A 15,043-nucleotide genomic window follows, 5' to 3' on the forward strand; every position below is an offset into this window, starting at 1 on the left:
AAGTGTACGTACAGTATATGTGGATAGTATACCGCAGATTAAACAACCTTTTCATCTGCCTTCCCATTTTCAGAGGGTCTAATGATTCTCCCTCAGCATTTCTCACACATCTCATCTGACTCCTGGTGTGATTGCAGCTTTAATTTTTGATGCTTTTATGTTCTACCTTCTCATGGGTGCCATTATTCTAATGTTTGCTTATTTATACTGTTTGGACACATAATGTGATTGAATTGTGTGCACACATTTTCTTTCCATTTGACACTGCTGAGTAAACTGTGTGAAAGATTGGCTTCCTTGCCTTGTCCAAACTGGATCCTGCTGGGACTGTGACTCACAGTTTGGTTAGGTACCTGCTTCTGGTTTTACTAATCTGTGGCCAGATGAAAGTCAACAAAGGTTATTGACATGCCTCAACTACCCAAGTACACGTAATAGTGTATTGACTTGTAAATCACAATTTAGAGGTTGTTCTTTTTTCATAAATTGTGTACGTTCCCTCTTTTCAATTTATAAGATGGTCTTATAACAACGAAGACGCAAGTATGGAAATTAAAATAAAGTTGTTGACACTTGATAAATATCTGCTTTATTTTTTTAACATAGTTCCACAGAGTGACATTTGATACCACATGAAAATTCACAATAAAATAGCGTATACAGAGATGGTATACAGTCAGTCTAAATACTTAATAAGTCATACAATATTGAATTGAGCTTCAGGTAGTTGTTCATATACCTGTATATTATTCTTGTTTTGTTATTCCACACAGTCCAGAAATAGACTAAAGAGGCACATTAAAATACCATGGACATGCACTAAGTGAGAGATTATGTCAGTATTATTAAGCCTTGAGTGGTTTGTAAAATTCACTGAGACATTTATCTATAAAGCCAAAAAATGTCAGGTTCTCAAAAACTCAAAATATTGAATAATACGTTTTTCCTTAAATGTTTCACATCATCAAACAAATGTAAATATTTGTCAATGGCAACACAACTGACCACAAAATGCAGTTTTTAAATGAAGTTTTTTATTATTAAGGGAGAAAAAAATCCACTGTACATGGCCCTGTGTGAAAAAGTGATTGCCCCCCCCCCCCTTAAAACATACTGTAACTGAGATTAATTGACATCTAACAGTCTGGAAAAGGTTATAAAGGGACTCCAGCGAACCACAGTGAGAGCCATTATTCACAAATGGATAAAACATGAAACAGTGGTGTACCTTCCCAGGAGTGGCCGGCCAATCAAAATGACCCCAAGAGCGCAGCAATGACACATCCAAGAGGTCACAAAAGACCCTACAACAACATCTAAAGAACTGCAGGCCTCACTTGCCTCAGATAAGATCAGTGTTCATGACTCCACCATAACAAAAACACTGGGTAAAAACGGCAAGTATGGCAGACTTCCAAGACGAAAACCACCGCTGAACAAAAAGAACATTAAGACTCGTCTCAATTTTGCCAGGAAACATCTTGATGATCCCCAAGACCTTTGGGAAAATACTCTTTGGTCTGACGAGAGAAAAGTTGAACTTTTTGGAAGGTGTGGGTCCCATTACATCTGGTGTAAAAGTAATGCCGCATTTCAGAAAAAGAACATCGTACCAACAGTAAGACATGGTGGTGGTAGTGTGATGGTCTGGGGCTGTTTTGCTGCTTCAGGACCTGGAAGACATGCTGTGATAAATGGAACCATGAATTCTGCTGTCTACCAAAAAAATCCTGAAGGAGAATGTCTGAACATCTGTTGGTGACCTCAAGCTGAAACCAATTTTGGTTCTGCAGCAGGACAATGATCCAGAACACACCAGCAAGTCCACCTCTGAATGGCTGAAAAACAAAATGAAGACTTTGCAGTGGCCTAGTCAAAGTCCAGAGCTGAATGCTATTGAGATGCTGTGGCAGGACCTTAAAAAAGCGTTGTGTGTGTGTGTGTGTAAAACCATAACAATTTCAGGCAAATTTAAGGAACAGAGAGAACATTAAATTTTTTTAAACATCCTTTGGTGAATTTCAGTGATATCCATTTAACACACTAAAATGGCTTGAAAATGTGGACATTTTTACAATATGGAAATAATGTTAAGCGGCACAGAAAATGAATGAATGAACGTATATTTTTGTATTTCTTTATAGAAAGTAAATAATGACTGCTTTTTGTGCTAATTTGCGGTGTGCGCGAGGCACTGCTAGCCAAACGTCCTTGTAGAGTCGCGCGCAGTTTGACTGTTACCGCGGCAACCAACTGACGCTCCTGTCAATCACGACCCACCGCAGCAGCCGTGTGACTCTGGACCCTCTGCCTTCGAGTTGACTAGCACGTCTAAGGTATGCTTTGTTAACGAGATACTACATTGAACATAAAGTGGAATAACTGTTATTAATTACGTAACAACTTAATCATTTTGAGTAGAGGGAGGTGGACAAATGAATTGTAGTCGTAAGTTTAAACAAGTCAGTAAGTTTACCCTGCTAGTAAGTGAAAACGTCTTGGTTTCCATGACAACTGAGCAACAGAAGACCACCACTCCTCATTGAAAACCAAACTTACTGGGAATATTTCTGTCTGGACAGCACAACATGGCAGAACATAGCAGCAGGGACACTGATGATCTTCTTCAACAAGGTCTGTGATTATCTGAGAAGAACATCCATAATGTGTGCAAGGCAGGATCGCACCCATGACACGTTGTGTACCCTCACAGACTTGCACAACAGCAGCAGTGGATTTGAGCAGCATCATCCACCTCTCAGACCCGATCCCTGTGATTTCCTGCTGGATGCCATTGATGCTCAACTTGGAAAACTGCAGGTCTGTCATTTTCTTTTCTTTTCTTTCTTTTTTTTTTGAATGAAAAATTCTAACTGAATAAATGCAAGCAGGTCAACACCTGTAACCAAGACAGCAGCAAATCAGGTTAGGCTGACTGACCCAAGACACTTCATGTCATATGTGAATGGTATTTGTAGGTAATAATCTTTGTTTTTGACATGTGTTTAGCACCATTTAAATGGAGCAAAGACACAGGTCTGGGCAGCACAGTGTCCCAGACAAACGACACTCCCATGTCTTGTTTGGATTTGACGGATACTCCAACAGTGAAACAAACATCAGGTACAGTACAATCTACCATCGGTAGCATTCAGGAGATTTACAAGGTATTTATTACTGTGGAAAGGCAATTAATGGGTGCTTGCCAATATTTCCATTTTTTTATGTTTGCTTAAAAAATAAAAAGCTTCCGTCAGATGTATCTAGTTTGAATATTATGGCATGGCAATAGAAAACTAGTTAACAATATGCTCAGATGCTAATGTTTCTGCCAAACCTCATCGGATCAAGGACATTGTAGTCAATAACCCATTCATTCTGATTTGCTATACCTGTAGGTCTATGCTCTTTGAATGCTATGTTGTATGTATATTCTAATATTATCTTGATATATTAAGCAATGTGTTGTGATTTTTTTATGAGCCACACATTTAAATACAGTAGCTTTTGCTCTTGTAATTGTTCTTTCTTCAATATTGCTGGGGTATGACATTCTTCTCCCTTCCAGCAGATGGAAGTACTGTGGCCCCTGTCCCATGTGAGGAGGCTACACCGGATTCGGACGTATGGACAGTTAGCAAAGTGGAGATGGAGTGTCACAAGGAGCAGGTCTTATGGAGACTAGAGAGACTTCTTGGAGATACATGTAAGCAAAGAGCAATGTCAGGCGAACACCATCTTCCTTCAGAAAGTATCTGCACTGAGGACTTTGTGAGGTGCTTTCGAGAGGAGATGGTGGACTTGGCAATGCCAGAGGGCAGTGTGCAAGAGCTGGACAAAGAAGAGGAGGCGGAGAGGTCAATGATCTCTGATGGTGACCCTTGCCAGAGTGACCAAAATGTACATGGTGTTGTCAGGTTTGCATGTAGAAATGTGAAAAGCAGCAAAGACACGGTTGACTTTTGCCACTACAAGCCAAAACAAAGGGAGGAACGAGACAGATATCCTTCACACAGCTCTGGAGTTCCAACGCCACACAATGGTGAGAACGGGGGAGGTGGACAACACAACACATCACAGATTCCAGATGATTCCTGCATTGAGTGCATCCCACTTAACATTTTGTGTTTTTTTCTTACTACACGGTGTATTAAAAAAAAAAGTGGACTCTCCGCAAAGTAGCCACGAAAGTTACAATTGGATATTTTCATAAAATGTCTTTATTTGCATATGTTGGTATGGACATCATGCTTGGGTCCATAACAACATTTATAATTGCATGCATGACTGAACACGGGAGGCAAAAAAAAAATTCCTCCAAAAAATTAAAGGGTTAAAATTTAAGTAACGTCATAAACTGTGATGGAAAATGAGAATTTATTTTCTTCTACGCTGCGATACCCAGATTATTCAGATAAAATCGGTCTCGTCGGAAATGGTTTAATTGTTTGACCGTACTTTTTCCGCATCAACGCTGAAGATTATCCCTGAATGTTGAATGAGCATGTTGTTCATACTCTCAGAAGAATGTCGTGTTTTCCTCTTGAAAGAGGGCCCAAGATGGTGCTCCACCACACCGGACGAGAACTGTAACTGATTGGCTGACAGAGCTTTTTGATGAACATGTTATTGCTTTGAAACGCACAGTGGAATGGCTCCCGTGGTCACCTGATTTGACGCCGCTGGACCATCTCAAATCAAAAGTGTATGTGACACCACCACATGACCTCGACGACGTTCAACCGTGAATCAGAGCTGACGTTAACTTCCTCCGGAGGGAATGATCAGGCGAGCATGCGGCGGAGAGCGCATGTGCATCCAAAGAAATGGAGGCCATGTGAGGACTAAGTTGACAAAAAGTTACTATTCTATCTATTACCCCCGTGCAAATAGTGTGAAAGAAAGGGTTAATCTGGGTATTGCAGCATAGAAGAACAAAAAAAATCTCATTTTGCATCACAGATTAAGACTTTTCCTTAAATTCTAACCCTTCAATTTTTTAGAGGAAATTTTTTTTGCCCAGGGGGAAACGGGCCCGTGTTCAGTCATGCATGCAACTATGCAACAAATGTTGGTGTGGACCAAAGGATGATGTCCATACCAACATATGCAAAAAAAGACATTCCATGAAAATATTCAATTGTAACGTTTGTAGCTACTTTTTGGAGAGTCTACTTTTTGTTGACACACCCTGTAGCTTCATCAAGACAATGACCTTTCTGTCTGCAGTTTTATGGTAGTTTTCAGTTAACAGCGTAGAACTGATATCCTGTCTGTAGTCTATTTGTAGTATACATGGCGCGCACTTGATTTCCTCTATCCTGTTTCAGTCATTTATAGCACAGAGATTGAAAGAGAACATCGGAACCCCACGCACATTTCTTCTCCGAAAGCCAGGTGCTTAGCAGGTATCAACACCCTGTACTCTATCCACATGCACTGTTTACATGCACTTGCACATACTAAAGCCAACCAATACAAAACAATGTCTTAAGAAATATAATAACGGTCACTTTTGATGGACACTGTCAAAGAGGTAATCATTTAACAACATGTTTCATATACTTTGTGTTACAGGGGTGCCTGTGTGGAATTTCGACACAGTGTCCATTGACAGTGATCTTGACTCAGTCTGTACAGATGTAGTAAGGCGGCATCTCCACAGACAGGCTGGTAAGAGACTGGCAAATTGAAGGTGTAAAATACAAAAATGTATATCTATCGCACAATGAACAGTAGACAGAAAAATGCAGTCAAGTCTCCAAAAAAGTGGGAATCTGAAATGTTTCGACCCACTCCTTGGATGCGGCTCTTGCATTTCACCTGTCACACACACCCTCACGCACACACACACACACAGGAAGACAGTGAGCATCAATCTATACTGTACGTTCCCAAAGTGGGGTACGCCTACCCCCAGGGGTACACCATTTGTCATAAGGGGTACGTTAATAAAAATGAAAAAGAATTAGCGCCTAACACTCACAATTACGAGTGCGCCTAAATGCCTCACGGCGCAAGGAGAACGGAGCAGAAAGGAGACAGAGCATAAAGTTAATTGACCCGAAATTACTATACAATGAATTAACCAATGAATTATGTTCAATATTTCAAGTTAATTAAGATAAAAAGGTTTATGTTTTTGTAAGTGTCCAGGAGTAGGGGGTACATGGCTTCAGGTCAAATGTCAGAAGTGGTACGTGGCTGTGAAAAGCTTAGGAACCACAGTCCTTAACATTTGACACAGTTTATGATCACGGATGACTTTCTGTAACTGTACTCAGCAGTTTCATTTGTTCATGTGTAACGCCAGGTTTCAGATGTTGCTACCTTATATTTCATAGTTGTTAATGAAAGACTGAATCATGTTGTTAGCAATGTTCTTTGATCCACAGGAGCTTTCCAAACCAAAAGTACTCTTCTCCTGCAAGCCCAGCGTGGTAGAAGAGATATTTACAGGTATTGATTTGCATTGCATTAATATGTAGTGATTTGTATGCATTTAATTCTGTAATTCTTTCATTCTCTTTCTTTCTTTTTTTTTTTTACATCCTAGAGCTGAGTGTTCTTTGGGGAATGATGACAAAGACACAGATGAGGAGTCAAATGGACATTGGAGCAGGACGTCCAAGCTTGAAAGGGCATCCGAGAATATGCACTCTGCTTGGGAGAAGATGAGACATCATCTCTCCTCCCTCAGACAAGTACGACTGAGCGGACTTGTGTACATTTGGTCAGCTGTGTGTGAACAAGCTATCATGTAACGTGTCTGATTCAGAGATGTGTGAAAGTGGAGGAGACGCTACGGATGAGAAAGTCTCATTTAGCTGAAGTGGAGCTCTCCCTCTCTGAGCTGCAGCTGAGGAGAAAGGTGAGGCGTGACATTCACAGTCATTTATCAGAAAACGGTAAAGATTTTCTCCTCAAGTTATTGCAGGGGTGTCAAACCTAATCGCACAGGGGGCCAAAACTCAAAGCTGATTTTTGGTTGCGGCCGAACACAACTCATTTTTAACTGTCGTATGGCTTTAAGGTGTTATTTTGTACAGACAGGTTGTAATTTTTGTTAAAGTTGTGCCTTTTTTAGTCGCGTACGGTTGAACTATTGTTACTCTGAGTCGGAATCTGGCACCTTTAGTAACAATGATTGTGCAATTAGTGCTATATATGATACTGTGCCCACTTCAGTGTAGCAGTGCTACAGGAATAGTTGAAATTGACAGAATTACTTTATTGAGCAGATCATCGTAAGCACGCTGCTTGATAAAGTCCGTGCTACGGCCCAACTGTGTTATCTCCCAAACAGTTCCATGGGCCACATAAAATTACATGGCGGGTCACATTTGGCCCGCGGGCCTTGAGTTTGACACATGTGGTCTATTGTGTTTATTTGTCCCAGAATGCCATGCAGGATCTCGAGCGGCTCAGTGCAGAGACGGGGCACATGGAGACAGAAAAGAGGCAACTGGAGTATTTGCTCAAAGACAGCAAATCAGAGAGAGACTCAGTGAGGTACTATATCAACGTTGTCGTCCGAGTCCTGTAATGTGGTTGCATTCATTTGTGTTAAAGAATTGTGTACGGTGTTGTGTAGCTGCCAGTTGCAGAAACTTCAGAGGCAAAAACAGGCTTATCTTCATGACCTTAGACGCATGGAAGAAGGACTAAAGAAGAAAGACCAACTAGAGGACAAGTCCTGTGTGGAGAAGGTGTTACTCAACAATATTTCAACATGTTTTCTTGGCACTCCCCACTCATTTGTTTTTCTGTTTCACAAACAGACCAACATTGTTATGTCTGAGTTGGAGAGGCAAGAGATGGAGAGACAGTTGGATTGTGCCAAAACTGAACTCTTCTCTGAGCAGCGACGGGCAAGAGAAAAGCTAGAATCCATGCAACAAGTACAGTATCACCAATTAGTTTCATAAATGCTATAATGGATATACAGCAAACCATCGTTTAGCATGGTTAATTGGTTCCAGACCTGACTGTGATAAGTGAATTTCCGGAAAGTAGGATTCCTTGTTTATAAATCGAATATTTTTGTAGTTAGAGCATAGAAAACCTGATTGCGACAAAAACCGTGAGTGTAGAGTGTAGGCGCGAAATTCGAACCTCAGAGCAGTGAGGGCCGATTGTATGTAGTTCTTACTCGTCTTTATTACAAGAAAAAAAACAGGAAAAACATTTACAAAATAATACTGTGGGAAAGATCATTAAAATAAGAAAGTTAATGGTTATTTGCACTGTAACTTTGTGCAAGTCAGAAAATAGTGGTCCAACAAATATTGTATACCGTACTGTTTTCACATAATTATGTTGAAGCAGATGTTGGAGGAAACTTGCGAGGAACTCTTCAGGGTCTCAGAGACAGAAACTTCGCTAAGGAACAGGTGCACTTGTCTGGAAGAGAAAGAGAGACAGAAAAAGGTGGAGACTGAGGTGATACTATCTGTCAGCACACTCACTGCTATTATTTCATGTTAGTTTCTCCTGAAATCTCTCTGGAAAATTGCGCAATTGTCTTTTTTTCTTAGGGTCTTGAGTGTCAAGCACGTGAGCTGCAGGGAGAACTGGGAGCATGTAAAGCCAGAGTTGACACACTGGAGAAAATGTTGGCTCAGAAGGAGCAACACCTGCTAGATTTACAGGAGCAACGTGGAGCCTTGCAAGCAGAAGGAGACCGACAGAGGGGGGAGCTAGAGTTCATAAAAACCCAACACGACAATGCTCTTAAAGAAGCCAGAGGACACGCCTCCTCAGCCATGGTGATTTGTAATTACAACAGCAGCAGTTGTCCTTATGTCACATACACTCATTTGTATATTTTTTTATTTTAGGAGGCAGCTCTGAAGCAGCAGATGAAAGAATTAGACTTTAGTTATAAGCAGCAAATAAAAAAGGTGAGGAGATTCTGATGATGTAAAGAGCATGCAGAAAAAGAGATAGCAATGTGCTGCATACTAAAGTGTGTAAAAACACACTGAAGGCATGAATTTAAAGTATGATTAATCAACCAATGACAGGTAAGGGAAGATGAAGCAAAGATGCTGGAGAATTCTCTTAAGCACCAGAAGGAGGAGTCCAAGAAACGAGAAGAAGAGCTGCATGCAGAAACATTGGAGAAGGTACTGTCAGTCATTTGACACACCTTTTTATAGCTACATGACGTAAACACTCTGCTCTCATGCAGGTGCACAAGGCCGTAGAGGAGGAGAGAAGGAAGATGGAAGCAGAGAAGATGGAATCTGTGCACTTTCACTGCAGTTTACTGGAAGAGCAGAACAGGAGGAGCCTGGAACATGCGAGGAGTGAGCTGCATCAAGAAAAGGACAACGTACTGACTCTTCAGCATAAAGTGGCAGAGCTGCAAAGTGTAATGACTCCCAGAAACATCTTGCACCTTCTTAGATACAATTCCAATCCAACTCTTGTGTGTCTGTCTCTTTCGTTAGCGAGTACAGGAGCTAGAGGGTGAGCGCAGTGGGCAGCAGCGAGAGCAGGAGTCTCTGCTCTCTGTCATTTGCAGGTCGCTGAAGGAGGAGCACCAGGCCGAGCTGGAGAGGTTGCAGAAACACATGCAGCAGGTACAAGATCATTACTGTACAGACAGGTGTCGTACAAAAGTGAAAGTTAAAGTGTGAGCATGTCGCAGGAGGCTGAGAGGACTGTGCTGCAGCTGGAGCAGGCTGCACAGCTGGCAAAGGGAGAAGCTGAGAAGATTCACCAGGTGCTTGAAGAGAAAGAGATCAGCCATAATGAAGCCAGAGCGGAGCAGCAGCAGCAGCTCAGGGCCTGGGCTCAGGAGCTGGTGGCTGAGTGTGAGCAGCTACATCTCTTAATGGGGCAGAGCGGAGGCAAACCAAAAAGTTTGCAGCTCCTTTCCAGGTATGCGTTCCCTCTCAGGGTTTTGTGGATACATTTCAAACAACTAAAGATTTGTATGCAACAGCGCTACCATTGATGAGGCCATCATCTACCTGAAATCTCTGAAAGACCCCTTAAAGCATCTGCATCAGGAGTTAGATTCTCTGAAGCAAACCAGTGAGCAGCTGCATGCAGACAAGGTATATACAGTACTGTGTTTTTTTTGCCTGAGTGCTTATTGTAAGCAAATGCAGCTGATTTGACATACACATGCCTACAAGTTTATATGGGTTTGCTTCTGCATGTCCACTTCCAGGAGAGAGAATTAAGGCTTCAGAGGCAACAGCTGAGGATGGAGCGAAACCAAGCCCTAGATTCTCTGAAGGAACGTCTCATTCAAGTACAGTATAACACATGCAGATGTATGTCGTTTTTTTCTGTTTTTTTAAAGAAATGATTTTAAATGTCCTGTCTCGTTGGCCCAGGAGCACATAGAGGAGCTGAGCAGTCTGAAATGGGCTCATATGAGTGACGGAGGACTGGAGGCCTCTCTTCGCAGGCAGCTGGAGGCCAAAGATATGGAGCTGAGGCAGGTCCAGACGAACATGGCTCAGTGGAAGGAGCAGACCACTGCTCGTCTGGCCTGCAAGTTTGAGGAAGAGTTGACAGCTGAACTGGAAAGGTGACAGATGAAGTGTTTCTTTTCTGGTCTTCTACACTCACACCAAATCAGCCTTCATTGATCACATAGAGTGACACACAGTTCAATGCACAGTGACATGACTTATTGATTGTATTCATTAATATTGGCACTTAAGAGATTTACAATCAATGACAAGCTGGAAGGAAAGACTCATTGATTGCATTCATTTGTATTTGTATTTAAGATATTTCAATTTTGCTTTAATTTGTTTGCAATTCCACAGGTGCAGGACAAAAATATTAAAGGGCAGGTAAATGATGTAAAAGGCCCGTTGAAGAATAGACAAATACTAATACTGATTCTAACCAGCATGATTTCACCTTCACTCACACTGTTATGCTGATTAATCCACAGATGTAAAACAGCATAAACAAAATGTCAACCAATATTATAGAGCAATGGCAAACACTCATATAAAATGTGTGGTTTCTTTCTTTTTCAGAAAGACATCACACATACAAGAGACACAAAGGTCAGAGGGTCAAACGAGGCATAGTACAAAGGTACCATTCTACCGTTTGCATGAATGACATGAATACTGTACGTTCATTTTATCTACAGAAATGCCTTGTTTTGCTCCCATCAGCATCAGGATGTTCAGTATTCCAACCGCTCGACCTGCGTTTATGCCACCGTCCCCCACATCCCCTCAGACGTGGCCTCATTAAAACTTGTGCGTTACTTGCAGAGCAGAGTCAATCAGCTCCGTGTAGAGAACCAGACATGGAGGCCAACACCAGTGAAGACAGGACCCTGCCTACTTACAGTGAGTCAATGCATTCCGTCTTTAAAGCTTGTCATTGCTCTTCACACTTCATATACTGCATGTACATCCTTTTTTAAATTTATGTCGAAGCATAGCTGCTGGATGCTCGTAGGTGTTATGATCTTCGTTGCTTTTCTGATAAAACAGACAAGAGATAACAAACGGCAACAATATTACAGAATGTGAGGCAAAATAATCAAAACAAAAATGCGTGTATCTCAGCAACTGTGAGATCCACTCAAGTAATTCAAGCAATCACATTCCTGATTTTTCGTTTCATTTACAGCAACATCAAGATAGTGAGGAGAATTCAGAGTCTCTTGTCCATCAGGGCGGTCTCCAGTTAAGGGCTTGAAGCATCACACGGTCACCACTATTATGGTAGAAAGACCACAGCATTGAATAATTGTGTGACTTGCAAACTTGGCCACAACACTAGATAAAAAGGGAACTAAACGCACACGCATACAGAATACTTACTCTCAGTGCTCAAGAATGAGCAGATGAGAAAGAACTGGTAATACAAGTCATTGTTATCTGATCTGAACCTTGTGTGTATGGGCGTTCAGGAACGTTCTTTTGGGAAGATATTGGTGATCCACATCCTTTATGTTCAATAAACAAGGACACTTCTCTCTCATCGTAAGCTGTGTCTGAGTGAAGTTATTTAAGAATCCACAACAGTATTTGAATATACTTTGCCTTACAGAAGAAATGAATCATTCACTGTTAAGTGTACTTAAGATAGCATCTTAACGAGCAGGTCACAGTGACAAATGACACAACCGAAGGTTTAGTTGTCGTTTGCACTTTCCTCTGTGTCAATGTTTTATGGCTCAAGGTTCCAGAGGTTTGCAGGTTTAACAGGAGGCTGACAGTAGAAACCTCTTTTTTTAAAAGAATCCCTTATAAATGTTACGTGTTAAAATTGTACATCTCATGTGACATGCATTCATCTTGCCAAATTGACATTTAATCAACTTTATTATTATTATAATTTAATATCAGAATAGGGAATGGTCTAACACGCTGCAGTTTTCCAACTGGACGAAGCACGATATACTTGTAAAACAAATAAAAAGGGAAAACGTCTGATTGGAATACCGGTGTGTCATGTATGAAAACAAATAATTCAAGGTGAATTTCCAGGACTTTACAAACTCTTCAAAGCGTACATAGCATACTTGCTAAGCAAAACAGAATGTCTTTCAACCACGACAAATACAGCTCTTGTACAAAGTCATGCATGTTAGCATTTATGGACACTGAAGAATATTGATGGCAAAAATGAGTTGCTGCCCACGGATGATTAACAAAGAACACCTAATTAGAAAAAGTCTATCAGCGCAATATTAACCAGGCTTTGGCAAATGTTTGTTAATTATTACTCATGGAGCTGAAGCTTGAGAGTGATTTGATGCATTTGGGGGTTACATGAACGTAGCATGTCAGGATGTTACTTCATACTGGGATTATATTCATGGGACCAATAGTGACTCAAGCGAAGGCGGCAACAATTCCAAGTGACCAATTTCGTGCCAAGAGTGACATGTCCAAGCAAGTCCGGTCAGCCAGTCACACCTTACATTTCCATGTCCTCCTCTCCACAGCTTTGTGTGACTGGAAAGTTATGGAGAGGAGAGTGTGTATCTGCAGGCGCACTGAGGGGACTCTGAGGAGAGGGAGAAGCACACAGAGTCGTCGGATGTCGGGAGACTGTCTGTTGTTTCCTCTGTTTCTGTAACGAGCCTTTTAGTTTGCGACAGAAGGGGTCTTCTGGTGGCCGCCACAACACCAGCTCCATGCAGGAATGGCTCCTAGACGCATAAAAGAGAACAGCATGAATGTGGACGAACGTGTTTGGCAAACCTTTTGGGCGCAAACATACACAGATTGAGCAACTGTTTGAGGGAGGATGTCACTGATGCCGCGCTGCAGGCCTTCCTTCAAACTGTCCGAGATGATCAGTACTGGCCTTCTTTGGGCCGGCTCCACATCCAGATCTTCATCCTCATCGTCGTCCTCCAGCGTTATTCTATCCAATGACAGATCTTAGTCTTAATAATGTTCTCATGTGAAACTTGTTTTGACAATAATTGGTATAATATTGCTTAGGCAATAGAGCCTCTAAAGTCGAGATTGTCTGTTTTGAAATTAAACAATTTAATCGGTCGGAACAAGACACCTTAACAATGATGGAGAACGGTATTTTTTTTTTTTTAATTCTGAACAAACTGGATGCCGAGGAGCATCACAGAATGGATTGTGTACAACCTGTATTGTTTCAGTGTTGCAGTGTTTAGCCACTACATTGCATACCTGTTTTCAATCTCTTGAAGCTTCCTCTGAGCAGCCTCTACTTCCATGCAGGAGCTCTCCGTCTCAAGTCGGGACACAGCAGAAGAGGTCCGCAATGAAGTCTGGTTGTGAGATGTTGGACAAGGAGGTGGAGGAGCATGGTTGCCTTGACGTGCACACAAAGTAGGACAGCTGTTTGTAGAAGGCCAGTCAGGTGCAATGTCCAGCTCTGTCTCTGCTGTTAATCTTCTTCTTTTGGCAAGACATCCTCTGAGAAAATAAAATAAAAAAAGGTATTCAGTATTATTATACTCTAATCACTTAGATATTCTTGTGACAATACATACTCATCATCAACTCTCCTCCTGTGCTTCCTGAGGCATCTAGTCTCCCAACTGCTGTGGGAGAGGAACGGATGTGTTACAGACATTACTTGAAAATGAATGAAAATACCAAAAATAATCCTTACTTGCTTGACAGTGTTCCTCTTTGTATGTGGTCAGCTGTGTTTGGAGATCCAAGATCAAATTCTGGTAAGCTTGTGGGCCCAGAAAACGTGTACATGGTTGGTAGCAAACCCAGGTGACTGCTCGGGGGTGCCAAGTGATGCATTACGGTTCAGTCGGCCAGATTATTATTTTAAAAATCATGTGTAGGGAAAACATTGAAACATCGTTACAAACCGTTTCGTTCCGGTATAGCTGTGTTCTTACTTTGTGTGATTATGGTCATTTACAGTCTGTAACTTGGGAGTTGGTAAACAAGTCATAACATCTGTCCATACAACTCTTTATCAGCAATGCTAATGTCGCATTAAAACAACATCGCTGCAGACTAATATTGGAACATGACACGGATAAATTGCAATGGCAGCTTTGTCAAGGAGCTAAATAGCAACTTTATGATGGTGGCTAAAATAGAGAGTTTAGCCTATCCCTTCATGTTTGCACTGTTGTTTTTTCTTTTGCTAGCGCTCTAATCCCTTACGTTTAACAGCAGATTCAGACAGCACAATTACAGACTAAAAAACAACACACTTACTAACCTACTAACGAGCCCTCAAATGTTTGGTCCCCGCAGAGTGAACAGTTTACAAAGAAGAGTGCGTTAGGATAGCAAAGCTTCATGCACCGGAAGAGTCGCCTATATTCTAGAAAGCGCACAGACTCACGGGAGTTGGAGTTGGCAAAGAGCTTGCTGAAGAGAGCGTCGTATGTCTACTCCTGACCAAAAATGTTGTGTTCTTTTTCCGTTATTATTCTGACTCCAACACTAATACACTAATGAGATAAAAAAATAAATAAATGACTTTTTCTAATGTAGGTTTCGGCGAAGAGTACATGTAGACATCAAGATCGTTTATCCCAATTTCCGGGTGATTGGTAAGAACTTCCTGTGTGGGCGGTGCT

At 41.5% G+C, this 15,043-nt stretch overlaps 1 protein-coding gene across 9 annotated transcripts; it reads left to right on the forward strand.

The window, feature by feature from the left end:
• The first annotated feature begins 452 nt into the window (after positions 1-452).
• On the forward strand, positions 453-14,915 carry si:ch211-102c2.8 (trichohyalin). 9 transcript variants are annotated; one of them, XM_054773206.1, is made up of 25 exons: positions 453-2,634; positions 2,714-2,820; positions 2,892-2,925; positions 3,010-3,123; positions 3,569-4,042; positions 5,331-5,408; positions 5,578-5,673; positions 6,396-6,459; positions 6,557-6,704; positions 6,779-6,871; positions 7,400-7,512; positions 7,595-7,901; positions 8,329-8,442; positions 8,538-8,768; positions 8,841-8,903; positions 9,027-9,128; positions 9,194-9,376; positions 9,456-9,587; positions 9,656-9,888; positions 9,953-10,067; positions 10,184-10,267; positions 10,353-10,549; positions 11,013-11,073; positions 11,157-11,336; positions 11,623-14,915. In XM_054773206.1, the coding sequence occupies exons 1-25, from the start codon at positions 2,589-2,591 to the stop codon at positions 11,689-11,691; spliced, it is 3,438 nt and encodes a 1,145-aa protein (XP_054629181.1). In that variant the 5' UTR covers positions 453-2,588; the 3' UTR covers positions 11,692-14,915. The 9 variants fall into 9 exon arrangements, with proteins under 9 accessions (XP_054629181.1, XP_054629182.1, XP_054629183.1 ...); XM_054773207.1 differs by having other exon boundaries at positions 13,707-14,915; XM_054773208.1 differs by having other exon boundaries at positions 11,259-11,336.
• Positions 14,916-15,043: the final 128 nt, after the last annotated feature.

Source organism: Dunckerocampus dactyliophorus, chromosome 4 (assembly GCF_027744805.1).
Source record: "Dunckerocampus dactyliophorus isolate RoL2022-P2 chromosome 4, RoL_Ddac_1.1, whole genome shotgun sequence".
NCBI lineage: Eukaryota > Metazoa > Chordata > Actinopteri > Syngnathiformes > Syngnathidae > Dunckerocampus > Dunckerocampus dactyliophorus.

What these genes read in the sequence shown, in the direction of transcription:
- si:ch211-102c2.8 (XM_054773199.1), top strand. Translation starts at nt 2,589, where the DNA reads ATGGCAGAACATAGCAGCAGGGACACTGATGATCTTCTTCAACAAG. An exon ending in CTCAACTTGGAAAACTGCAG is followed by an intron (nt 2,821 to 2,891) that starts GTCTGTCATTTT and finishes AAATGCAAGCAG; the next exon opens with GTCAACACCTGTAACCAAGA. An exon ending in AGTTTGCAGCTCCTTTCCAG is followed by an intron (nt 9,889 to 9,952) that starts GTATGCGTTCCC and finishes TGTATGCAACAG; the next exon opens with CGCTACCATTGATGAGGCCA.